The sequence below is a fragment of the Gymnoscopelus microlampas genome, assembly GCF_963454915.1.
Source record: "Gymnoscopelus microlampas genome assembly, chromosome: 6".
NCBI classification, from domain to species: Eukaryota; Metazoa; Chordata; class Actinopteri; order Myctophiformes; family Myctophidae; genus Gymnoscopelus; species Gymnoscopelus microlampas.
In genome coordinates this window covers 31,905,994-31,933,486 of record NC_139943.1, presented here as the reverse complement: position 1 = coordinate 31,933,486, position 27,493 = coordinate 31,905,994, and the positions used below count along the sequence as shown (strand labels likewise).

Below are 27,493 nucleotides of genomic sequence, written 5' to 3'. Positions count from 1 at the left end.
TAATGTTGTTATGTAGATTTTTTGTTTTTTTTCCCCCTGGGGGCAGTGGGGGAGCAGAGTTTTCCAGACCGGGCCATGGCCCCATTGGCCTCTATGACGATACGCCCTTGGCTTCACATGATGTCCAAGAGATGCCCTTGCCCCATCAGCAGTGATGTTCTTGTCATGCATTGTAATGACAAACTTCTCAAGCATGCTGAGATCTGCGTCATCTGTTACTGATGGGTATTGACTGAGCTTCTGGACCCCACAGTCATCAGTATCATAGTCAGTATCATATCAGTATCATGGTCAGTATCAGTATCATGTGTTTAATATATTTTAAAAGTACAAGATAAATAGAATTAGCTTTTCCTTGCCTGTTCTGTTCTTTGTGTATTTGACAAACTTTGATCAGTGATGGAAGAATCCTTCCACAAGTAGGCTCCTTTTTTTGTGTGGAAAATAGCTGTTGTAGATCGGCTAGTTGCGAATAGCTGAACTATAGAATAGGGGATTGTATTCATAATAGAAATCTGCAAAGAAACTGGTAACTAAAGGTTTCAAATAATCTAATTGTAGTGGAGTAAAAAGTACAACATTTGCCTCTTAAATGTAATGGAGCAGAAGTATAAAGTATAAAGTATAAACAAAAGGTACCTTAAAGTTGTCTACTTAAAGTACATTACTTGAGTAAATGTACTTAGTTTGTAAATTTACTTTCCACCACTTGATTTGACTTGACATGAGCTGCAACTGTGGCTGTCTTGTGCAGAAAACTCATACTGTATCAAACAGCAGTTATTTCTTATCTGTTAAGTCAAACAGGGACAGTTTGTAACAGAGAGTGACAGCCAGCCTTCATTTCCATTTCACAAGTCCATTGTGTCACAATGATCTGAATGAATGAAGCTAGATAATTCCATGTTTTATAACTGTAGATCTATAGCCTACGTGACCAGCAGCACAATGTTGGCTGTGAAGAGAACAGCATTTAAGATTGTATGCTTTTAAAAGCCCCTTTTTAGTTTGACATTCATCACGATAAATTATCAATCCCATTCTTTAGCCCTTTCACTTAAGTCTGTTAAACCAACTATTATATTTATTTATATAAGTATATTCTTAATATTGTTACTTTAACCGTATATAGGCTACTTACAGTTGATTATGGTCCCCCATGGCTCTATACTGCTGTAGGTCTGCTTCTTCTTTTCCTCTACACCAAATCTCTTTGCCAAAAATAGCCAAACTACAAGCTCCCAACATATGGCTTTGCAACGCATTGTGAGCTTCTAGATAGGCTATTTTTCAAGTAGCCTACCTTGGGGTGCACACCCCCTCACCAAGGACGGAGTATGTACACAGAGGCTGTGGCAAAGAAAGCAAGGCAAGGCCTGTACCACCTGGCACAGGCAGTTGGAAAAAAGAAGAAGAAAAAGAAGGTCTATATTATGGTATGGATGGATACAAGAAGAGTGGGCACTAAGGAGGAGTGGGCACCTCGATGTAAAATTGGCAATTTTTTCGAAAAGTTAAAAAATAACACTTGAACCCCAGCATCCCAATTCTTGGGGGAACATTTGCCAGAAATATCAAAGCTACAAGCTCACAACGTGTCAAGGTGGGTCACAAGTTCACAACGCGTCTCAGCGAGTCAACACGGCACGTTGCGACGCAATGTGAGCTTGTAGATCGGAATTATTTTGCTGATTTGGTTTAGATGGAAAAAAGCAGTCTGGGTTACTTGGGGTTTAAGTGGTTAGGTTAAACAAAGCTAACCCAGTCCTGTTCAAGTGGACCAAGAAGTGGGCCAACAGAAAGTTATTTTTGCAATCACATTGTCAGTTCATTTGAAAAAAGGACAGAGTAGGCCTACAGAGGAAAGAGAACTCGGAAGAACCATGTCCTCTTTCCTCTGTCCTTTTTTTGTTCTCACAACTGTGTAGTTAATTTGGTTGGCACAGCAGGCGAGCCGCCGGCAAGCCGAGAGGGCTACGCCAGCACTATGTGTTCGCAGTGCACAGGTTAAGTGAACCATGGTCTGATGGTTCACTTTCAAAGGTTCTGAATTATTTTGGAGAGTTCACATTATGCACGAAAAATAGCTGAGTCATGGTCTGAGTCCACTTCAGGTGCTGAAAGGGTCCATTTGTAGGATACAGGTCGAGTGGGAACCTAAACATTGTTGACTTAGCAGGCACCTCAATGTTAAATTGGCTATTTTTCCCAAAATATGAAAGAATAAAGAATAAATGTATGCTGTGGAAAATGGTCGGAAGTAATGTAAAGTATACATGATTTGAACATGCACGGTACATCATTATCAGACATAAATGTATCCTTCAACTTCTTGTTTATGCCCATAATGATTGGATATAGCAATTTAGAATTTTGAAGCAATTTGTAGCAATTGTAGAAATATTAGACCTTGTTGGTCGAATGTCCAAGCATGTTCTAATTATTATTAAAACATCTAACCTAATGCGTTTTAAAAACATGAGCGGGATATGCAGTAGAAAGCAGACACCTGTAAGTCATTGAACAGCCACGGTACTGCAATGCTACAATTTACATTGAGTGAATGTACAACACGGTCTCACTCCCAAGATGGCTGTAAATGATAACTGCTCTGTGAAAATAAAAACATAGCATTTATGTACACAAGCAGCTTACCTAGAATAGCCTTATAAAACAGTTTGTGATAATATGATATGGGAAGCGCCATAGGTATCTCACAGCCCATACAGGGCTCAAGGCTTAGAAAGTTTTTTTCCCCTCGACCATCAGATCCCCAAATGAGACAAAAAAAATAAATAAATAACGAAATACGATAGAACAACTGAAGAATCATGAGCACCTGCTCAATGTTATTGATCCTGCTGCAAAAACAAAGCGTACTTCTTTAGGACAAGACGCTAAGCTTAATTTCTAACGCATCCAGAATAACTACCTTTATTTTTATTTCCCTTATTCTTACTTTTTACCACTATTTTCCTAGTCTTTGTGTTATATTATTATGTTAGCACAGTTCTGTGGAACAATTAAGTCCCACCAACATTTTGCTGCTTGTAGGCTACTTGTCTATAAGTAAGTGAAAAATAAACCCCTAGTTGGTTCTTTTCATTGCCTGTTCTGTTCTCGTGTATTTGACTAATACACCTTGATTTGACTTGACCTGAGCAGCAACTGTACTCTTTCTTGTGCAGAAACCTCATATCAAACAGCAGTTATTCCTTATCTGTTAAGTCAAACAGGAACGGTTTGTGAAAGAGAGTGACAGTCGGCCTTCATTTCCATTTCAAATGAAGTCCATTGTGTCACAATGATCTGAATGAATGAAGCTAGATAATTGCAGGTCTACTACTGTTGATCTAATTTCACCTCTGGGTACAGTGGGCCACTGAGACCTCTGGGCACCACTATTTATATATTCTATATTTTATTTGATGTTTACATTTATTTTATAAACTTTATAAAATGTCAGGCATAAACCTTTTATATTCTCCATATTTTAACTTTCCAGTTTCTTTGTAATTTAATGCCCTACTTCATCATACTATAGCATCACACAAAACCATCAATAGTAGCAGATCTGCAGTTTTGAGCTTGTCGATCTGCTTTTTAACTATTTTTGAATTTGGATCCTGAAAAGTAAGAGTTTTGGAGATATGAGGTTTCCACCGACAGAAACACTATAATAATTTTAACAACATTTAATTCTTATTCCTACAATTGCTACAAATTGCTACAAAGCCTATAGCCAGTCAGTTTGGGCATAAATAAGCAGTTGAATGATAACTTTAGACCTGATAATGATGTGCCATGCATGATCAAATCATGTATACTTTACATTACTTCAGACCATTTTCCATATTTTGGGAAAAATAGCCAATTTAACATTGAGGTGCCTGCTAACAATGTTTCGGTTCCCACTAAACCTGTATCCTACAAATTGACCCTTTCAGCCCCTGAAGTGGACTCAGACCATGAATCTGCTATTTTTCATGCATATGTGAACTCTCCAAAATAATTCAGAACCTTTGAAAGTGAACCATACTCAGACCACCTCAGGAGGTGGTCTAAGTATGGTTCACTTAACCTGTGCACTGCGAACACAAAGTGCTGCGTAGCCCTCTCGGCTTGCCGTCGGCTCGCCTGCTGTGCCAACCCTAAAATGAACTACAATATAGTGAGAACAAAAAAAGGACAGAGGAAAGAGGACTTGGTTCTTCCGAGTCCTCTTTCCTCTGTACTCTGTCTTTTTTTCTTCAAATGAACTGACAATTTGATTGCAAAAATAACTCAGTCCCTCTCTGTTGGCCCACTTCTTGGTCCACTTGAACAGGACTGAGTTAGCTTTGTTTAACCTAACCACTTAAACCCTAAGTAAAACAGACTGATGTAGCTTTTTTTCCAGCTACATCAGTAAGCCAAAAGTTTCCAATCTACAAGCTCACATTGCATTGCAACATGCCGTGTTGAGACCCGCAGTGACTCGCTGTGACGCGTTGCGACCCACCTTGACACGTTGTGAGCTTGTAGATCTGATATTTTTGGCAAATGTTCCCATAAAGAATTGGGACGCTGGGGTTCAAGTGTTTAAAAAGGACTATATTGGGGAACACATGAATGTGTGGGGCTTCTTGTCCAGTTTCCATGAAATACAGGGGAGGGAAGTGAACAATGGAATTGTCTATGTGCAGACAATAAAAGAATTCAGACAGTCAGAGTCGGTGCAGTTTGTTTTAGATAAACGTTTCTAACAGCAGCGAGATATTCAAAGGTACTGTGAATACATTTATGTTAAACGATGCTTGTCTGATGAAAGACAGTATAAGAGAGAAGACATCGAGGTGGTTTTCCAGAAGCATTGAGGAGCTACTCATCATCCCTGACTAACTGAGCACATTGGAAGACTCGCCCAGCAGCTTTCTAACAAGGTAAGGGTTTGTAATTAGATTCTTTTTACAATATCTCAAGGATTTCAGGTTTAATTTAATTTGTTTTTTAACCACACAACACAGTTTGAGTTAGTTATATATATTTTTGGTAAAGCCTCGTTTTTATTTCAGTTAACTAAAATGTAGTTGTTTTCCCCCCAATTTTAGTTTGAGTTATTTGATTATAACCTTGCTTTCCACTGTACAGTAAATGGAGAAGACAAGAGCTGTCACCCTTCTGCTCCTATGTGTGGCTCTAGTCACTGTGGTCTGCAAGGTAAGAGCTGCTTCTTCACCTCACTACACGTTGTGAGCTTGTAGATCAGCTATTTTTGGTGAATATCCCCCTCCCAGAATAGGGATGCTGGGGTTCAAGTGTGCTGTAATTGATAATTTTGGTTAAAACAAAACATTTTCAAAAGTGTTCGTAAAAAAGTTAAAGCTCTATATTCTGATATTAATCATAACTAGAAGTGTCTCTCTTTAGTAAACAGAAAATCAATTTTCAGGTGGGACGCCTATTTTCATCCAATCAGGGGAGAGAACCCAGCTTCAATTTTATAGTCTTCCAGTTCCAATTTTTGTTTTGTTTCATCACTTCTAATTTCCATTGTTTATATTTTATCCTGTTGGAGTTCTCTCTCCTGATTGGATAAAATTGGTATCCCGACCTGAAAATGTATTTTACTAAGTAGCTTGAGAGACGGGGAAACCCCTGGTACTGCACACTGCATAGCAATGATTAATATCGGAATATAGAGCAATTTTATTTATACATTTTTTATTTTAGCCAAAAATAAATCACTTACTGTACCTGTAACCATTTGAACCGTATATACTTAAATGACCGGTGTTCCCCAGAGGTCTATTGGTCCCCATCTTTTTCCCCTCTACACCAAATGTCTTTCACTGAAAATAGCTGATGTACAAGCTCACGTGTTGCAACGCGACACGTTGTGAGCTTGTAGATCTGCCATTTTCGCAGAGTGTTTGCCTATATATGACATGCCCAAAATAGGGATAGGGTACATGTGGTTAACTGGCTGATAACGTGCTATTCCTTTTGTTAGGCTGAAGAAGAGGTGGAAGGACAAGGTGTCATGGCATCTATTGAGAAGAGAGCGCTTCCAACAGTAAGTCCTCAGAAAATATAACAGGACAAAGGTGTGTGTGTGTGTGTGTGTGTGTGTGTGTGTGTGTGTGTGTGTGTGTGTGTGTGTGTGTGTGTGTGTGTGTGTGTGTGTACATACGTATGTGCATGCGGGTTTTATAAATATCGAACCAATGAATAGAGCTTGTGCCTAAATAATAACTACATTGAATTGGAACACAGGTTCTTTTTTCATTTCCTGAAAAGTAACAAGGTTTCCACCTGACAGCAATGATATTTATGTTGGATATCCTAATCATTATATATCAGAGCAACATGTGTGTGTCTTTGTTTCATCCTCAGTGTGAAGCCGCCCAGGACTGCAAGAAGCGTAAATGTAAATGCGGAGAAGAACTTCCTGATTGTGGCCAAGACCCCAACGACAAGATGGCCAAGACATACATCTGCCAAGTGCTTCCAATAGTAAGTCCTTTCAATCCATAGTGGACAAAAGTGTGTCCACACACACACACACACACACACACACACACACACACACACACACACACACACACACACACACACACACACACACACACACACACACACACACACACACACACACACACACACACACACACACACACACACACACACACACACACACACACACACACCATATTTCAGGTTTTTGTGTGCCTGCAGGTTTTATAAATATCGATGATATTTATGTTGGATATCCTAATCATTATATATCAGAGCAACATGTGTGTGTCTTTGTTTCATCCTCAGTGTGGCATCACCCAGAACTGCACGAATCGTAAATGTAAATGCGGAGAAGACCGCCCTGACTGTGGCAGAGCTCCCAAGCTCAAGCTATACATCTGCCAGTAATTCTACACTCTAAGGACCACCATGGAAAGAAGATCTCCAGCTTTAATGTGTCTTATCCTTTTGACAGAGATGTACAAATAATATATGTTTATGCATAGTCATTTCTTGTCAATAAAGATGTCAATCAATCAATAAATCAATCAATCAATCAAAATTAGAATAGTTTCCACTCAATCAATAAAACACTATAATCGATATTTTTTGTGGTTCTGCATTTCTGTTTTTGGCCTCAATTTGAGGACACATTTCAACATTTTTACCACTATCAGGCAGCAGGCCTGTTAGTTTTGACCAGTGGTGGACTAAGTACATTTACCCAAGTTCTGTAATTAAGCACAATTTTGAAGTACATTCATTTTGTTATTTGCTATTTCCTTTTACTCCACTGTTACTATTTGAAAACTCGAAAATCTGGAACTTTTGACAGAGGATTCATAATGATCTGTAAATGTGGCAACAATATTGGGTAATATTCTTCACCACAAATAATGTGGCAACATATTGTGACGCAAAATGTATGATGAGATGTTGTACTCACATAAAGGAGCATTTCACCCATTTTAAATCTTCAAATAATTGGTCCACACTAATGCACATAAGATGGAACAAATTACGTCTACTCACTCACTGTCTCATTGGTGGACTATGGACAGTTCAGAAACCTACCAGAATGACATCATCGATGGGGATTCCAAGCTAATAGAAACAACAGCCTTTCTCTTCCTGGAAAGTTAGCACGCTGAAATAGAAGCCATTAATAGAAAGAAGGGAAAAAAAGAAAAGTCTTGTTTGAAATGACCAAATCTGCATACCAATAATGTCACTGATTAGTTACTTTTCTGAACTTTCCACAACCCTCTTCTAGTAGACAGAAACTGTTCCATCTTATAGAGAGATATTAGATATAAGAGATTTTAATAAATTGTCTGCTATTTTAACTATTTTTGCATGACTCCCGTTGTGCAGCAAAGTATAAAGTAATGCTTAAGTGGATAATCAAATTGTTGATATATATATTTTTTTTAAATCAAAAATAAATAGTTGCAGCCCTACTGCAATCCATGACTTACAGAGCCCTGGCTAATGGCTTCGCAACCCAGCCTGACACGCTCCACAGAGTTCCCCTTCCTACTTTGGTTTTTCAGTTTGGTGTTTGATTAGTTGCGAGTGTGTTTGGTCTAGTTTTAGTTTTAGGAATTGACTAGTTTTACTTTAGTTTGGATCTAGTTTTAGTCTTGCACATGTGCACGCTAATGCCAGTGGTGTAGGCCTATAATTTTGATGTAGACAGGAGAATTGGCTAGATCTGCTGGTTCTATTGGAGGATGATCTTCTATCACTGACTGTAATGGCACTACTATTACTATGCAACTTGTTTGAGAACGCAACTGGTCATGGCCAGGAATACATTGCTAACTAGAAAAAGTGCTCCTCAGAGCACAGGTCTCCGCCAGGTCAGGTACGTTATTCTGGCCTTCTGGTGGCGCTATAATAGGCTTATGTGAAAAGGGTGCCATTCATTCTTAGGTCTTTCACGGCAATCAGACACTGCATTCATGATTTGAGGCATTTTGTTCCAAAAATGTGTTTTGCTAAATTAGACCTGCTGGTGGCGCTATAACAGGCCAATGTGAAAAGGGTGGCATTTCTTCCTCGGCCTAGTGGGAATGTGCGTGTGAAATTCCACGGAAATCGCAAGTTGCGTGCATAGTTTGAGGCTTTTTGTTCAAAACGGACCAATCCTGCAAACTTTGGAAGCCAACCATAGGCAATGAGGATGGAATATGGGAAATTGGACAGATCCGTGTTGATCACATGACTATAGAGATACTGTGTACCGATTTGCATGACGTTTGGATGAAATCTGTAGGAGTAATGTAAAAAAATGTTCTGAATTGGCATCCAGGGAGTGTGTGTGCACAGTTTGGGAGCGAACGGGCCAACGGTGCCAGAGATTAGCTGGTAACACACAGACAGGACGGACGGACGGACGGACGGACACACACACACACACACGGACGGACGGACGGACGGGGTGGAAAACATACTCTCTCGCCATGCCTTTCGGCCTGGCGGAGACAATGATAATAGTTATTTATTTTTCTATGAAGTTGCTGTTTGGGGGGCTACATTTTGGGGGCACAGTGGTGCAGTCGGTAGCGCTGTCGCCTCACAGCTAGAAGGTCCTAGGTTCGATTCCTGCCGGGGACGCTGTGGGCGTGTCCTCTCCTCATCAGCGCCCATACCCTAGGTGGGGTTGGCGAAAGGGCCTTTCTGTGCGGAGTTTGCATGTTCTCCCCGTGACTCCTAGGGTAGTTAATACCCTCACAAAAACATGTAGTAATCCTGGTCGCTATACCACCTCCCCCATGACAGCCGGGGCGCCTGATGGAGGGGAAGGGAACTGGTTGGAATAATGTGTCCCTTCCACGCATTACGTCCAACCGGGGAAACTCCCCCCTGTCAGGTGACAAGAAGGTCAGTTGGCTCATTGCCTGATGCATTGAAGGAGGAGCTCGGCCCTTGGCTCCCTAGGCTGGTGGGGGGACTGTAGCGCCCAGGATCACTTAGAACATTGGCACAGAGTGAAAAAAAAGGGTTACAAGATCGCGGGATAAAAAAATAGAAAAAAAAAAAACAGAATGTACATTTGTAGTCATGTTGGTTTCATGCCATTTGAAAAGATATTCACACCAATATTACAATGAAAGTGACAGAATACGCATCAAAATGTCAAATGGTGTACATAAAAATGAGAAATATTGAATATGCTATCCACTTGAAGTGAATGAAAGTGTTCTCATAAAATATATATTAAACATAAAGCTGAGAAAACCTCTGTTTTCTAATAGAAGATTATGCAATAGAAGATGATGTTTTATTCCGCATTATTCCGCAATTGTCCTGTATACTATCATATTCTTATGAAAAATACTGGTTACACCAATTAACACAACCCAGTTATATCACATGACAATGTTGCTTCTATAATCAAATTCTACTCTACTACAGAGTAAATTCTATTCTACTACAGAAAATCAAGTATGAGTGTCAATAGGCTCAAATTTGTCAAAGCTAAATATGTTTTATTTAATTTCACCTGACATTAATCAATATAGAAACGTAGGATATTTATGTGTGTGTGTGTGTGTGTGTGTGTGTGTGTGTGTGTGTGTGTGTGTGTGTGTGTGTGTGTGCGCGCGCGCGCGCGTGTGTGCATGCGTGCAATGACGTAATGGGCTGATTTCCAAGACCTCAGACAACTGTTACTAGCTCACAGTACTGACGTCATATATATACGTCATATAGACTAGCCTAGTACTTATATTGTAGCATTGCCCTTTACCCGGGCAATGCGGGGTACCAATATGTCTTATCCACAGATATAATCAGTACTAACATTATGGATGACTGCCAATATGAGTAGCCTCCAAGTAGGCTACTTTGAACCTATTTCACCTGCTCAATGACCTTATAGACTAGCCTGTACCCGCTGTCACGGTACTGCGGTGACTGCTGTCATAGCCTTATCTGGCCCCCATGTACCCAGCTAGTTTAGAATGAACAGTGTTCTCGCCACGATGATGCCATGCTGTTGCCAGCTACTTTGGACTAAAATATTGTTTACCATGTGCTGTTATTAGGCTATTACTATGATCTGGTTCATTTGCTTGCTATTTTGTAATACAGGCATGAAAACAAAGTAATTTGCCTGGGTGTGGGTGTGCGTGTGTTTGCATTGTGATTATTACTGTTATTGTGAGAGCCAGGCCAAATGTCCCCTCATTGTGAGGACAATAATTGTCCTGGTGTCCTCACAAGAGAATTTGTTTCATTGTATTTTTAGAGCTAAGCTTACAATTTCAAAAGGGTTTGGGTTATAGTTAGGTATTTAGAGGTTAGGTTTAAGGTTGAACGATGCTGAGGTCGTTGGGGTCCTGTGTTGTAAATGTAAAAGCCAGAGTCAAATACTGTTGACCAAAGAGGTCACTTTCAACAGCCGGGAAGCCATGAGAGGATAGTTACCCACCAAAGGTAGAGTTCGTAGGCACTGATCCGCCACAGGTTCAGCGTCTCCTCTGCCGCAATCTGAAACCACTGCATCCTGGACCGCGCCATACTCTTCTTGTGACTGGCGAGGGCACGGACACAGCAGCGTGACATGTTGATGAAGCTGGATGAGCTGGCTCTTGTTTCCAGCGTGGTCTCAATGCTGCGCAACAGGTCGTTGGTCTTCAACAACAGCAGCATCGGACGGGGCATGCGGTTGAGAAGCTCGCTAATCTGGGGCAGGTAGAGCGCGGCATGGGTCCGGATTTTCACATCCTCAGAGTGTGTTAAGGGTGTGGAGCTGATGCCCGTGTTAACGGAGGACCAGGCTCTAGCAGTGAGGATGCAGGCGAACAGTGGGTACAGATCTCCGGCACCAAGCCTGCGACTATAACACTCCACCTCTGACATGTTCGCTCTGATCAGAGCCTGCCATAGATGACAGTAGTCCAACCTGAAGCCTGGCTGCAACACCTGATAGAGTCCGTGATCGAGTAGGACAATCACCGTCTTCTTGCTGATGGGACACTTGTGTACTAGCACATTGCCGGGGTGGGGGTCACAGTGTACAAAACCGTGCACGAATATCATCTCGCTGTACATCTTCCCCAAGTTCTCGGATATATCATTGACGTTGATACCATGTCTCTTCATGTAGTCACGGTCGCTGACCTCTCCACCGTCTGCGAAGTCCATGGTCAGAATTCTTTTGGTGGACAAGTCCCAGTGGACCTGAGGGATCTTGAGGAAGGTCAAATGCGATAACATGAGCGCCACCTTCTCTGAATTGCGCCCCTCGTTGAGGAAGTCCAGTTCGAGGGGGATGTTCTTCTTGACCTCGTCCACTAGCCACATGAAGGCAAAATCTGGGAAGAGCCAGTGGACCGCCTTGAACAGCAACTCCATGACCTCTATGTCCTTGGAGCTCTGTTTGTGGACTTTGGGGTGCTGGACCTTGACGGCCACTGTCCTGCCATCATGGAGCACAGCTTTATGGACTTGGGCTAAAGAAGCTGCTCCATGAGGCTTCTCTTCAAAGGAACCAAATAGCTCAGACAGGTCTTTGCCCAGGTCCTCTCTGATGACCTGCTGGATCTCTTCCATGGTGCTCTGAGGAGCACGGCTGTGCAGAACCTTCAGGGTGGAGGTGTACTCCTCAGGCAGCAGGTAGTTCAGGGCCCCCAGGTGTTGGCCAACCTTGATGAAGATTCCACGGTTGGCACAGCACAAGTCCCTCAGACGCTCTGCTGAACGCCTGTGTACCTTGGATCTAAGGCTCCAGTACGCTTCTGTTCCATATTGCTCGTGTCTGAATGCAGTGAGGTAGTCGTAGCTGATGACAGCTGTCGCGGCAGCGGCATGTCCAAAGCGAACAATGCTGAGGTCGTTGGGGTCCTTGTTGTAAAGGTAAAGGCCAGAGGAGGCAAATACTGCTGTGGCCAAAGAGGACACTTTCAGCAGCCGGACAGTCATGTGAAGGCAGTTTCCCACCACCTGTTATACACCTTCTGTGTGCAGTTTGTACTCTTGTGCCCCCTCCATACCGTTTAAGTACCCTGTCTGTCCAAGGCAGTCACATGTGACGTCAGAAGGTAATAACCATATATGGCTTAAGAGTTTGAGATAGACATATGGCCAGGAACTCTCCGACTATGTCAGACTCCACCATTTACAAATGACTTGCTTACATTTATGGGTGTCTTTATTATCTCCGCCAGACCAAAAGCAGGGTGTCCCGCCTGTCTGTCTGTCTGTCAGCGACAACTGTTATTTCTGTGAAATGCAGGCCGTCTGTCATGTACAGTAGACTGCCTGCTCAATGGCACACCTCTAATTCACTGTTTCTCAACCCTTAGGTCTATACCCTTACAGGTCTGTAACTCTGAGATTGTCCAAATGGACACATTTCCTTTGGGACCTTAATCTACATTGTAAACATATCCGTTTTAATTGAACAGAGAATATTGGAACCGGGTCCATTTGGTTCCAATTGTACTCTTTTAAAGGATCCCTGGCTAATAAGCCTCATATGCCTTTATACAGGCCTGAACTACCCTCTATAAGTAAAAATATAATTCAATATTGTATCTATTTTAGAAATTGTTCATCTTTTACTCAAGTGGGACAACGCCCATCGCAAGGTGATGATGTCATTTGTCCATGTGGTCCAGCAATAAACAATCGTACTTAACCTAAACATAACAAAAAAACAACTTAAAACTTCCCAAGGTTAATATGAGCATCAAAACTATATTTTAAATAGATTTTTATTAGCACATGCATTCCATACATTCCATAGGGCAGGACCACACAAATTACATCATCAGCTTGCGACGGGCGTTGCCCCACTTAAAAGATTAACTATTTCTAAAATAAATAAGATATTTAAGGTGTTTTTTTAACTGTAATTTTTGTTATAGAGGGCAATTATAATGTAATTAAGGCAAATATGGCTTATTAGCCAGGGATCCGAGATACAGATTTTGCAGCTTTAGCACGACACCACACCAAAATATCTACCGTTTCCATTACACAAAAGTATCCCCTCTCAAATCCACAGGTATGAGTAGCAGATTCCGGTCATTGACACTCCTTTGTAATGTAAACATAGGTGGAGGTCATTGCTTCTTGCCTAACAATTTAATGTAGATGAGTGCATGGCCAACTGTTCTGTAAATTATAATGTATATTACAACTATGCTAATTATAATACACTATAATAGATTATAACTGTGATTATAATACAATATAAATTATTATAATGTATTAGAACTATGATAATGATAATACACTATAATAGATTATAACTGTGATTATAACACACTATAAAGTATTATAATGTATTACAACTATGATCATTATAATAAACTATAATACATTATAACAGTGATTATAATACAATATAATCTATTATCATGTATTACAACTATATCCTGGTCTGAATAAAAAGTCAGTGAGTGATCAGTCATTATGAAGTGTTTGGCCGCGTTTGGCCTAGCTTAGACCTGCTCTGGAGTGGTGCCAAAATAGGCATCCAATTGAGACCCCTTTGAGACCACTAAGCCCAGGTCATTGCACCCCACACCAGATAAAAACATTCCCCATAAGCAGCATCACCTTCTCCGGACAAGACCTTCCCCTCTCACTTCAAAACTCGTCCACGCCTTCGTCTCCTCCAGGTTGGACTATTGCAATGCACTTCTCATCGGGATCCCTAGCAAGAGCCTTCAAAGACTCCAGTATATTCAGGACAGCGCTGCCAGGGTCCTGATGAGAGTGCGCAAACATGAGCACATCACACCCATCCTCCGTTCACTCCACTGGCTTCCCGTTACTTTCGGGACCCAATACAAGATATCCCTGTTGACACATCAGTGCATCCACGGCAACGCTCCCTCCTACCTCAAGGAACTAGTCTCCCTACAACCCTCGACCAGCAACCTCCGCTCTTCAAACACCAACCTCCTCAACACCCACAAGGCCAAGCTACGTACCATGGGCTTTTTGCTCGGTCGCCCCCGAACTGTGGAAAGCCCTCCCTGTCCACCTGAGAGCACCACAGTCGGTTGACTGCCTTAAGAGAGGACTAAAGACCTACCTTTTTAACAAAGATTTTTTTTAGCCACACTGGTTTTACCTCTAGGCTTTATGCCCCATGTTTTAATTGTTTTGTTTCAGTTTCTCAGATGTTTTAATGGTGTTGATAAAGTTGATAAAGGAACTGATAAGGGTCGTAAATCCTGCTCTATGTTAATTAAAACTATTTGTAGTTAAACAGCTGAAAAACCCAGTGTAAAAAGGATGAGACGAAATCAAAGACAGACACAGGCCGGTTCTCAAATTAAAAGGTTGACATTGTATTAAGAGAAAGAATCAATCCACGAGGCACCGTACAGCAGAAATCTCTCTCTCTCTGACTAAACAGTCAATGATCACAATAGTTATACACAAATGAAGTTGTTATCAGCTCTGACGATGACAGCTGGCCATGAGGAGCCTTGCTCGTAGGTTGAGACTTTGGCGAGACCTTGGCTCTGACCGGTCTCGCTGGAGGTGTTGTGGCTTTGTCAAAGATGGTCAAGTTAACTCCAATGTGCTGTTATTGTATTCCTCCAGAGATGATCAGTAAAATATTGATGTCAATAATTTTGTAAATTTCAAGCTCCAATTTAACACTAATGGTGTGTATATTGGTCAACATAACCCCAAACAACTCCCTCCACCCCCACACCCCCTCTCTCTCTCTCTCTCACACACACACACACACACACACACACACACACACACACACACACACACACACACACACACACACACACACACACACACACACACACACATTAAACCATAGTAAATAGCTAATCTACAAGCTCACTGGAGCCAGGGGGAAGCACCCCGCACCCATCACTCCTGCCCCCTATACCCCTCCATCCCATTACTACCATCAGCTATTCGAGCAGGTGTTTAACTGATGACAATTAGGAGAATGAGTGAGTTTTTACACTACAGATATTTATTTTACATCACCAAGTGCGCACATGTCTGCTCTCCAATTTAATCCAAAGATCTAAGCTGCGTGATGTATACATTTTTAGTTAAGACCATTAATATAAACCCATGCACCTGCACACTCTAGCAATCATTGCAGCTGCTGCTACCTAAACTGTCAGGCATTGGCTGTCAGGCAGTGGTGCTGCAAAGTACAGTAACTAAGTATATTTACTCAAGTACTATGCATGTGCTTACCATGCACAGTTTAATTTTGAGGTCCTTTTGCTTTCCTTTCCATTTGTGTTACTTTTGACAGCTTTAGTTACTTGTTATTTTGCAGATTTTATTATTAATACAAAACCTACAGTAACCACATACAGCCGATCTACAATGTGACGCGTTATGAGCTTGTAGATCGGCTACTTTCTGAACATTTTAGTACTTTCACTTTGGTAGTCAAAGTATATTTTGATGCTAAAACGTTTGTACACTGTAAGCTCCAAACTCCCCCCCCCCCCCCCCCCCCAACACACACACACACACACACACACACACACACACACACACACACACACACACACAGACACACATACACCCCATACTCCACACATACTACCAAGTCAAACTGAATTTGTACTTTTTATAACTACAGTTTTTTGGCTTTAAAGCGAGCCCACATTGTTTTGTCAGGAACAATATTCCTAGTTATTATTGTAATGGAAATGGCGGCACAAATAGGCGGTATATATATATATATATATATATATATATATATATATATATATATATATAATTATATAAACGACAAGTTACTTCCGCGCGCCACTGACGCTATAGCCACAGCTCTGTAATCGAGTAAACACAATGGCGACACAGATCATGTCCCAAACACAGTTGCCACGGCCCACGGCCGACTTTCACAATTTACGGGTGGCGTAGGTCGTAGGGCACCTATCATTGCTCACTCCACAGTTTCCACGTCGCAACATAATTTATTACACTCACCACATTTCGGACAAAATGGAAGGTGAATCACTTTCTAACCGTTTAGCGTGCGCACCACCGACACCGAACGGCGACGGGTTTCGCCGAAACAACACCAACGGCCGCCATTGAAACTCCGCAGCTCTCTCCGTCGCCAAAACAACAACAACACAAGCGCCTCCTTCACCTCCCCTTCACCGTGTCTTCTGCTTCCACGCTCAATTCAGGTGACTACAATGCTATTACATTCACGCTCAACCTCACAATCATAAGCTTCTCCGTTTAGTGTTTCAATAGCGCGAGCGTGGAAAACAACTACAGCGCGCTCCGTCACTCCATCTGCTAAGGGTAAACATAAGGGTTGCCAAGTTGGCAAGTTGGCATGCCAGGTTTTCTAAAAACAAGCGCCAGAAACAAGCAACCACCTTCATGAAAAAAAATAAAACACCGAAGGGGTCCGCAATGTTCCAGGGGGGTCCCCGCGCGTCCCAACACTCCACAGGGGGTCCGTCGACCAGCAGGGGGTCCGCGGGGGTCCCCCTGAAACATAAAAAATATAATTTTTTCTACTTTTTTTTTTTTACTTTTCCACATTTTTACTCCAGCGATTTGGGTACCCCAATATACATGCGCCCACGCTGGGCCCCGTGCGCGGCTGGGGTTGAGGGGGGCGTAGCCCCCCGAAACTCTAGTATATATATATATATACAGTATATACCTTGCCTCCACAGCTGTGAATCTAAGCTCTGTGCATAACAGTAGTCCTTGTGTGCATAAGTTAATCCAAATTCAGGATGGTGCGAACTGTGCGAATCGGCGTAGTTACGCATGCATGGCAATGGTTTGCTCTGGTCACCCTATATTAGGCCATTTTCCATTATTTCCAGCAGCAGCACCATCATCTGAACCACTGAACATTTTGAATCCACTTTTAGTTGCTGTTAAGCGAAGAGAGCTGGGGGAACGTGATGAAGCTTGTAACAATTCTTGAAAATACCGTCTCTCCAGATCAAAATGAACTGGAGGTGGCCCAGAAGTTTCTGGAGCAGGCGGCGATTGAGAGCCTGCCGTCCTTTTTGGTTGAGTTGTCTAAAGTCCTAGCCAATCGAAGGAACACCCAGGTGGCTCGCATGGCCGCCGGCCTGCAGGTGAAGAACTATCTGACCTCCAAAGACCCAGACATCAAGAAGCAGTACCAGCAGAGATGGCTGACCATTGATGCCAATGTGCGATGCAAGGTTAAGGCCTTTGTTCTTCAGACACTGGGTACAGAGACACACCGTCCCAGCTCTGCATCCCAGTGTGTGGCAGGGATTGCCTGTGCTGAGATCACAGTCAGCCAGGGGCCCGAACTCATTCCTCAGCTGGTGACCAATGTAATTGACCCCTCCAACACTGAACGCATGAAGGTGTCGACATTGGAGGCCATTGGATACATTTGCCAAGACATAGACCCAGAACATCTACAGGACAATTCCAACCAGATTCTGAAAGCCATCATCCAGGGAATGAGGAAGGAGGAACCCAGCAACAGTATCAAACTGGCAGCAACCAATGCCCTGATCAACTCATTGGAGTTCACCAAAGCCAACCTAGATAAAAAGACAGAGAGACACCTCATTATGCAGGTGGTATGTGAAGCAACACAGTGTCCTGACATCAGAGTGCAAGTGACGGCCTTACAGACCTTGGCGAAGATCATGTCTGTGTATTACGAGTACATGGAGACCTACATGGGCGAGGATCTCTTCCCGATCACCACAGAAGCCATGAAGAGTGACATAGACGAGGTGGCCTTACAGGGCATTGAGTTCTGGTCTACCGTCTGTGACAAGGAGATAGAGCTAGCTGTTCAAGTTTATGAGGCTACGGAGCAGGGCCGTTTTCCGAAGCATACCAGTCAATTCTATGCCCAAGGGGCCTTGGAAGACCTGGTCCCCATCCTCATACAGACCCTCACCAAACAGGATGAGAATGATGATGATGATTATTGGAACCCGCGCCACGCAGCCGGTGTATGTCTGATGTTGCTGGCCACCTGCTGTGAGGATGATGTCATTTCTCATGTCCAGCTCTTTCTCAAAAAGTATATTAAACACCCTGACTGGCGTTACCGTGATGCCTGCGTCATGGCCTTTGGTATCATCCTGGAAGGACCTGAACCCAACCTGCTGAAACCCCAAGTCATACAAGCTATGTCCACCCTGATAGAGCTAATGAAAGACCCCAGTGTGGTGGTGAGGGACACCACAGCCTGGATAGTAGGCAGGATCTGTGCGCTGCTGCCCGAAGCAGCCATTAACGAGATCCACCTGCTTCCCTTGCTGCAGTGTCTGATAGAAGGACTCGTGGATGAGCCCTGCGTGGCCTCAAAAGTCTGCTGGGCATTCTTCAGTCTGGCGGTAGCCAATAAGGCTATGGATTCAGCGGACCAGGAGAAACCCAACACATACTGTCTGTCTTCCTCCTTTGAAATCATCATACAGAAACTGCTGGAGACCACAGACAGGCCCGACGGCCACCAGAAAAACCTGAGCACAGAAGCCTATGATGCTCTGATGATGATTGTCATGAACAGCCCAGAGGACTGTTACCCTGCCATCCAGAAGATCTCAGATAAGGTGATGGACGCCCTGCCGAGAATGTTCTTCCAAAACAGCACAGGTTCTGGAGGGGAAGATACTTTCATGGTCGTATCCACCCTATCCAACCTTTGCTGGACTCTGAAGACGAACATCCTGCCTTACTGTGACGAAATCGTGCAGCTACTGCTGGACACCTTGGAGAATGAGAACGTCCCTTGGTCAGTAAAGCCCCAGATTCTGTCAGCGTTTGGTGACATTGCTCTGAACATCAGAGGAGATTTCAAGAAATACCTGAAGATTGTCCTTGACACTGTGCAGCAGGTCTCCCAAGCCCAGGTGGACAAGACGTACTATGACACAGTTGATAACCGAAATGAATGGAGGGGGGGTTGTCTGATGGCCTTCACAGGAATCATTCATGGCCTGCACCCTGATGAGATGCTGGTGCAGCCGTGGGTGGAGTTCATCATGGCCTTCACCAACCAGATTGCGGAGGATGAGAACCACTCAGATGACATTTTGGCCAGTGCTGTTGGCCTCATTGGTGACATGAGCAGGGCGTTTGGTAAGGAATTGCGGAAGTTTGTAGGGAAATGTCCTCTCATCAACAACTTGCTGATGGAGGGACGACGCTCCAAGACCTCTAGCACTAAGAAACTGGCAATGTGGGCGACTGAGGAGTTCCGCAAGCACAAGAACAATAAGGCCTGATGTGGCTCCATTTACTCTCTATAACAAACAGGAGGGCCGCTGTAATTCCCAGACATTTATTTCCAGTCACTCTTCATCAGGTCTGAGATCCGATGATGCCTAACCCAGTTGCGGCCGAAACGTTGTCATTAATAAACTATTCTCCTGGGAGCTGACACAAAATGCTGACTTTTTCTTCTCTCCAGCTCTACTGAGTGCACCTTTCTAGTGGTATTATGTTAAACAAAATGTAGTAGTATAGTATATAGTATGAATACATAATTATAATATAGAGTTGATTGTTTGGTAATACTTTCTATGAATCCCATGTCTATAAATAATGCATTATTTTATATATTCATTCTATACATAATGTATTATACTCTGCTTATGGGTGTATAATTATAGTTGTAAGCATTGATAAACATGCATAATGCTTTAAAACAGTAATCAGAATTATGATTATAAAGGACACACATTTATCTTTTTTTGTAAGGATAATATATTTGTCATAGTTGTAAGCCCAATAACAAGTTATTAAGACCATCACGATACTCGATACTACCATTTGGTAGAGTGTACCGAAATCAATCAAGCTAATTCATTATGTCACTCCCGCACGTGTGCCTGCCAAATCGCGTACCAAGGGAAGCCACGTGCTGTTGTTGTTTTTCTGCACATTCCACACATTCCTGCTTCCAATTGATTGATTGAATACTTTATTAGCAGTTTGCGAAAAAAAAGGCAACAACGGTGTGCTCTTCCTCAGAGCGCAGATCATCGCCAATCTAGCGCCAGGCCGGGTTGTCAATGTCTACCGAGGGCATAGCTACTTGGAATGGGATAAAATCTCAAAATCCAACTTTTCAAAGAATGTTATCTAATCTGAAAATGTCAATGAGTTGATAAAACCCAAAGTTTATATTATTAATATGTTGAACATATAAATAACTTTCATTTGAATAAGAATTTTAAATAACAAATGAGAATATAGAGAAACAAGTGTTTTTCTTTACACACCTAATAATTTAAATTAAATAAAAATCGAATATCGAATCGTGAGCTGTGGATTAGGCAATTATGAAGTATTATGATAACTTGACCTTGGTCATTATAAATTGTTTTGTCTTATTGTTTCTACATTGACATCTTATAAGCATATTATAATACATGTATTATTAAAAGTGTACTGATTATCTATGCATGCTTATTATAACTAATTATACAGTGTTATGAGGCGTTATAATGCATTAAAGTGTATCATTGAAAGTCTCACCTCAAATAAATAGTTCCAGGTTGTGGATATCGCATCTTTCAATCCTCAACCAATTATAAGACACCTGGTTTATAACTACTAACAAATGTTTGGTGTGAAGTTCTCAAAATGGGGTACAGGGCAAAAGCACAGAATATTTTCAAATGGGGGTCAACTGACCAATTTGGGGGTCTTTGACAAGAAAATGTTTGAGAACCACCGAGTTGTAGATGCCAAAATGCAACAAATGTCATGGGTGGGATTTGAAAACTAAAAATTGCCATATTATATGCTGGTTATTGCTCAGCTAAAAGTGAATATTTGATATATTCACATTAGGATATATTATATATCCCAATGTTTTATCCTCAAAAAGAGTCTGTGTGGTTTAATAAATTCACAGACGTCTAGAGTCCGCTGTACTGAACATGATTTTGAGAAATGTTGCCATCTAGTGGTTGTTTGAAGATCAAGTACATATAGTTATCACTAGTTTGGAGTTAAAAAGGTTGAGAATCACTTACTTTACTAGACTGTAAAAGACTGTAAAAGAAAATGTCACCATGCCAGTCGTGTTCTGAAGCCTTGAGTTCAGCCATAGACCCCAAAAAAGACACGGTCTATAAAGTGCATAAACTCCAGCAGGTTCTATATTTGGGCAACGTTTCAGGCCAATCCGACCCTATTTGAGTTCTAGTGGAAAATCAAAGTTCTAAAAAGTAAAAAAAAAAATATATTCACAATATGTGAAAAAAATATTCATGGATTTAATTCATTGGCCTACTGGCAGCCTACACAAAAAGTTGGCGCTGATCAGTCCAGCGGTTTGAGAGATTAGCATGGACACACAGACGAGAGAAAGCCTTCATTCTAAGTTCAATAAATTGGCAATAAAATGGAAGAAAAAAAAGGAAAGAAAGAAAAAGAAAACAGCTAGCCAAGTGGGAAGGAGGTTTTAGCACCGTGTGAATCGAAGGATGCACAGCCCTCTCCAGCCCAACAAGTGGGGGATTGGCAAAAATAAAAACTAAATAAATTAAATGCAGAGGAATTTGAACTATTACTTTTTTAGGAGATTCAAAATGCAAAGTGTCCTGTCTTTCTTTCCAGTATTCATCTCACATCAAGTTGACATTCATTTTTAGTTTCAAATAAAGCTCAATAGTAAGTGTCTTTCAGCTGGTAGAGAAGCCCAATGGACAGAGATTAGTGCATCATGGGAGTGTGACCTTTACGCTCAGGGCCTGTGGGGTGTGGTTACTTGGGGGTGGGTTCTAAATGGACCCCTTACAGATCGTCTGTAACTCTGAGTATACAAATGGAAACAAATGGACGGGTCATGTTGGTTCCATTTGTATTATGGGGGTCCTTTTTGAGAACCACTTTGATTAGCCTTAAAGGCCTGGAGTGTGAGAGTGAGATTAGATCAGTAGTTTTTTCTGGTGGGCCTTCATTTCCAACAGGCTGCATGCCAGCTCCACTTGTAGGAGGTCTTCATCGTCTTCAATCCTTTGTGTGCTGTTAGAATGCGGATTTATGCAGGACCTGTCAGACTCAGTGGGGGGATCTGGGGGGTTTGTGGGACTTTTGGGGCAACTGGTGGAGGGAGAGCCGTTGTTGCTCCCGTCGGCTCAGCTCCAGTGCCAGGGCCATCTCATCCTCCACTCCGTTAATAAGGACCTTTTTCAGCTCCCCATCCTCCTCAATCTCTGTTCTCTGTTGCCCATTCTCATTGATGTTTGTGGTGGTGGTGCGCTTGCCGTTGATGATGCGATGTGACACGGTCATGGATTTAAAGGTGCCCGCCACCCCTAGTCTTCTTACTGAGGGGAATATAGAGGAGACTCGACTGTAGCCAAAATGAGAAGAGAAGCCTGTCTGGTCTGGGAAATCTGCAAAGCTAGGGAAATTGCTCTGGTTTGAACGTGGAAAATTGTCAATGTTCGAACGGAGGATTTCGAATGGATCCTGCCCACTGAAAAACTCTCTGAACACCTCGAATGGATTGCGGAACGTGGAGGGGAAATCTGGGAACTGTGACGAGACATCTGTACAAGGGAAGCCTCTGGGTCTCGTTCGGTCACTGCCATGGTGGTCGTATGCCTCCCGTTTACTCCTATCGGACAGAACTTCATAGGCCTCGGCCACTTCTTTAAACCTCTTCTCTGCTTCATCCTTGCTGTCGGGGTTCTTGTCTGGATGCCATTTCAGTGCCAACTTCCTGTAGGCTTTCTTGATGTCTTCCTGAGAGGCTATGTTGGAAACACCCAGGATGTCATAGTAATTCACCATGTCGCCCCTCCTCACCCTCAGTTTGTACCTTTGAAATGGATCAGTAAGTAGGTCGGATTTTAACCTATGGTCTAGATTTTTATCGTAGCAGTGCCCCGCGTTTTTCCTGTCTTCGTGACAGTCTCTCACACTGCACACAATTCACAACTTCTTTCAATTCTGTAGTTTGAACAGAAATGAGACCAGTATACAGTTTAAGTACCGTCTAGCCAGTGAGGCATGACAGAGGTCATGCCTCTCAACCAATCACGTGAGGTCGGAACGTAATCCTATATTAAAATTGTCTTAAGGGAGGACCGGCCGGCCAGTCGGTGGACCTCTGGCTCATGTGCCCCAATGCAGCTACGCCCAAATATGGAGTGTGATGTCTAACCTCAATGTGTCGTCATGGCATCAGGACAAACAAATCAGTCAGCTCCATAAAAAGGTAGTAAATGTATCCAGTTGCTCCAGTTCAATTTAGGCAATTAGCAGATGCTATTAATCCAGAGTGGTTTACAGTAAGCAAGGAAAACACTAGGTAATACATCAAATGCATAGAAATAGTCAGCTAAGGTAAACCAAGAACCTACAGTATCATCAGTCTAAACTGTATAATATAACAAAGAATCTATAATATGTGCATTGAAACTATACACTCCTTACCTCTCCAAAGTCCAAGTAATTAGTAAAAACCACAAGTTGCAACATTCCTTTCTACCTCCTTCATTGTTTCCCTGTCAGAGTCATAGACAGACAGACAGACAGACAGACAGACACCTTTATTGATCCCGTGGGGGGATTTCAGTCGCCTAGAGGCAGCACAGCAGTTAAGAGTTGGACATGGTCAAAAAACTAAAGAACAAAAAAGAACCCTAATCCTGAGCAGCTTTTAAAAATAGGTGATTTTGTTGATTCACCCAACAGCCAAGCAGCTGAATTTGTATCTTAACACATATTGAGCGTAAGGATACGGTCACACATGCAAACTAATATAATGACATGTCCAACAGCATATGCTTCCCTCCCATTGTCCATCACAATATGCATAATTATGACAATTGTGAATGCTATAGAATCTATAGCATTCACATATAGATAGACAGGGGGGAGGGGGGTGATTTACAGTAAGTCCATGAAAAGAGAGTATGATGTGGCATTGCCTACATGGCTGTCAGCATTTACCTTATGTGATATGCAAGGCAAGGCAATTTTATTTGTATAGCACATTTCAACAACAAGGCAATTCAATGTGCTTTACACAAAACATCAAGAAAAGGAAACCAAATAATACAATTATAAAATGTCATTAGGATACATAAAACAAAACAAGTAAAAATGAATAGATACAGTTACAGTGCAGAGGAGAAAAGAAAAGAGAAAAAAAGAGAAAATGTGCTCCTCGGAGCACAGGTCTCCGCCAGTACTGTTCCTGATTAATCCTGTCTTACCTCACTTCAAAAGATATAAATGATCTTTTGAAGTGACACACCTATTTATAGGTCTCTATTTCATCATGCGTCTCGCTAGCCAATCAAAGCACACCCTTTCAACATATTGTCACGTGTCACGTGAAGCTTGACCAATGTTAGCTTGGTGGACACACGGAAGGACGAGAACGAAAACATAGTCTCCTGGCGGAGACAAAAAGAAAAAATAACTCAATCAAAGGCAGTGGCAAACAGAAAGGTTTTTAGTTGTGTTTTAAAAGAAGTATGAGTGGCAGCAGACCTGCAGTTTTCTGGGAGTTTGTTCCAGATATGTGGTGCATAAAAAACCCCGAAATGCTGCTTCCCCACGTTTATTTGTGGTTGTTGGAACAAAAAGTAGACCTTTCCCAGATGACCGGAGAGGTCTGGATGGTTCATGCTATCGTACAAGATCAGACATAAACCAATTGAGACCGGATGAACACAGTTGACAGACAGTTGGCAGCTTTTGAGAACAGAATGTGCACATTCTGCTGTGACTGAAATCCTACTATGCTTTTGTTTATCTGCACAGATGCTGTTATGAGGAAGCTGCCTTGAAGCCTTATAGACCGGGAGCCAGGCCCAGCCCTCATAATGTTTTTTGCTAAATTTTTTTCACTATGATTTCCTGTTAGCATATACCTTGGGCCATCACAAGTTCATACTGACCACCCCCAACTCGGGGCCGTTTGGTCTCAGGGGCCCCAAAACCCCCTTTTTTGTGGCGAAATTATGTTAATGGCAATATTCATTTACTAAAATTACATAAATTGTCTTACACATATGAAATTCGGCATGGAGTATCCTGACACATAGGGGTAAGTAGCAAAATAGGATTATGGTGCTTGCTACCATTGTACTTTTAAATATGACCACAACATCCCCAGAAAAACAGAAGAAAATACTGTCCGCTTGACAAATTATAACAAAGATGATTATTTCCCAGCACTTCATGGTGAATATCACTGCCACACTTGTATATAGAAAACTTCCCATGTCCCTAAGCTTCAATTTGAGCCCAAGATTACCTTTGTATCTTGAACATTACTCTTTCTGTAGCCAACATTCTGCATTATACCTCAAATCGGAGAAAATTGAGTATTCAGTCATAGTAGAGGCCCTTGGAGTGGTCCACGTGCGACTGCTTATTTTCTTTTCTAGTTTGGATTTTTTGGCATCCTTAGGACCTCCTAATATAGGGATCTCGATGATCCCAAGGAAAAAAGTGGTCCAAAGTGTGTTTTTTTCAATGTTATATTACCCCTATGAGACCTGCGGGATTGCTTGTCTTTCGGAGACTATGGCGCGCTAGACGTAGCCCAAAGATAGAGATACCATTTGATTCTAGACAACCTTGTCATGCTACCTTGTCGGGAAGGGGGCTAAATACCTAATGATTCAAAGTTACACAACATTTTGGCGAGGGAAAAACGGCCATCAACATTTTCCAAATGGTCCCTTGAGCTGTCACCTCAATATATGTGAATGGAAATGGGTTACATGGATACCTACAGCCTCCCCTGTACAGACATGCCAAATGTATGCCAATCTCATGCAGTTTTGGGCAGGAACCATGCAGTTTTTTGAATGCAGTACAAATATGTAATTTCCGCCTATTGTAAAAAGGAGACCACTTTACTGTGTCTACTGTATAGCTGTATGAGACCACTGTACTTTATCTATTGCTGTATGAGACCACTGTACTGTATCTATAGCTGTATGATACCACTGTACTGTATCTATAGACCACTGTACTGCATATATAGGCCATTGTACTGCATCTATAGTTGTATGAGACCACTGTACTTTATCTATTGCTGTATGAGACCACTGTACTGCATCTATAGTTGTATGAGACCACTGTACTGTATCTAGACCACTGTACTGCATATATAGACCATTGTACTGCATCTATAGACCACTGTAGTGCATCTAGAGACCACTGTACTGTATCTAGACCACTGTACTGCATCTATAGACCATTGGTCCAGTGGTCTACAGAGCCTGGGGGGGACCCAGGCTCTGGAACAGCTTGCCCCCAGTGGGGGGCGGTCACCGTCAAGACTTGGTAGATGCAGTACAGTGGTCTACAGATGCACTAGAGTGGTCTACAGATATACTAGAGTGGTCTACAGATGCACTAGAGTGGTCTAGAGATCACGACAGTGGTCTACAGATGCACTAGAGTGGTCTACAGATGCACTAGAGTGGTCTACAGATGCACTAGAGTGGTCTACAGGTGCACTAGAGTGGTCTACAGGTGCACTAGAGTGGTCTACAGATGCACTAGAGTGGTCTACAGGTGCACTAGAGTGGTCTACAGATGCACTAGAGTGGTCTACAGGTGCACTAGAGTGGTCTACAGATGCACTAGAGTGGTCTACAGGTGCACTAGAGTGGTCTACAGATGCACTAGCGTGTTCTACAGATGCACTAGAGTGGTCTACAGATATACTAGAGTGGTCTACAGATGCACTAGAGTGATCTAGAGATCACGACAGTGGTCTACAGATGCACTAGAGTGGTCTACAGATGCACTAGAGTGGTCTACAGATGCAGTCCAGTGGTCTACAGATGCAGTCCAGTGGTCTACAGATGCACTAGAGTGGTCTACAGGTGCACTAGAGCGTTCTACAGATGCACTAGAATGGTCTACAGATGCACTAGACTGGTCTACAGATGCACTAGAGTGGTCTACAGATGCACTAGAGTGGTCTACAGATGCACTAGAGTGGTCTACAGATACACTAGAGTGGTCTACAGATGCACTAGAGTGGTCTACAGATGCA

At 42.4% G+C, this 27,493-nt stretch overlaps 3 protein-coding genes and 1 pseudogene across 4 annotated transcripts; 2 read left to right on the top strand and 2 right to left on the bottom strand.

Annotated features, from left to right (window-relative positions):
- The first annotated feature begins 4,859 nt into the window (after positions 1-4,859).
- Positions 4,860-6,938, top strand: LOC311046792 (uncharacterized protein). The gene is made up of 5 exons (XM_084059354.1): positions 4,860-4,922; positions 5,131-5,199; positions 5,993-6,055; positions 6,376-6,495; positions 6,805-6,938. Exons 2-5 carry the CDS (start codon positions 5,134-5,136, stop codon positions 6,904-6,906), a joined length of 351 nt encoding a protein of 116 aa, XP_083915480.1. The 5' UTR covers positions 4,860-4,922; positions 5,131-5,133; the 3' UTR covers positions 6,907-6,938.
- Positions 6,939-10,899: 3,961 nt separating this feature from the next.
- Positions 10,900-12,429, bottom strand: LOC311046949 (aarF domain-containing protein kinase 1-like; the record flags this gene model as incomplete). The annotated part of the gene is made up of 1 exon (XM_084059528.1): positions 10,900-12,429. One exon carries the CDS (start codon positions 12,427-12,429, stop codon positions 10,900-10,902), a length of 1,530 nt encoding a protein of 509 aa, XP_083915654.1.
- A 4,970-nt stretch (positions 12,430-17,399) lies between these two features.
- Positions 17,400-19,727, top strand: LOC311046948 (importin subunit beta-1-like; the record flags this gene model as incomplete). The annotated part of the gene is made up of 1 exon (XM_084059527.1): positions 17,400-19,727. One exon carries the CDS (start codon positions 17,400-17,402, stop codon positions 19,725-19,727), a length of 2,328 nt encoding a protein of 775 aa, XP_083915653.1.
- Positions 19,728-22,382: 2,655 nt separating this feature from the next.
- Positions 22,383-23,253, bottom strand: LOC311046947 (dnaJ homolog subfamily B member 8-like; annotated as a pseudogene). The gene has a single exon. The product of its transcript is annotated as a dnaJ homolog subfamily B member 8-like (transcript).
- Between the last annotated feature and the right edge of the window lie 4,240 nt (positions 23,254-27,493).

What these genes read in the sequence shown, in the direction of transcription:
- LOC311046792 (XM_084059354.1), top strand. Translation starts at nt 5,134, where the DNA reads ATGGAGAAGACAAGAGCTGTCACCCTTCTGCTCCTATGTGTGGCTCTA. An exon ending in TAGTCACTGTGGTCTGCAAG is followed by an intron (nt 5,200 to 5,992) that starts GTAAGAGCTGCT and finishes TCCTTTTGTTAG; the next exon opens with GCTGAAGAAGAGGTGGAAGG. An exon ending in AGAAGAGAGCGCTTCCAACA is followed by an intron (nt 6,056 to 6,375) that starts GTAAGTCCTCAG and finishes TTTCATCCTCAG; the next exon opens with TGTGAAGCCGCCCAGGACTG.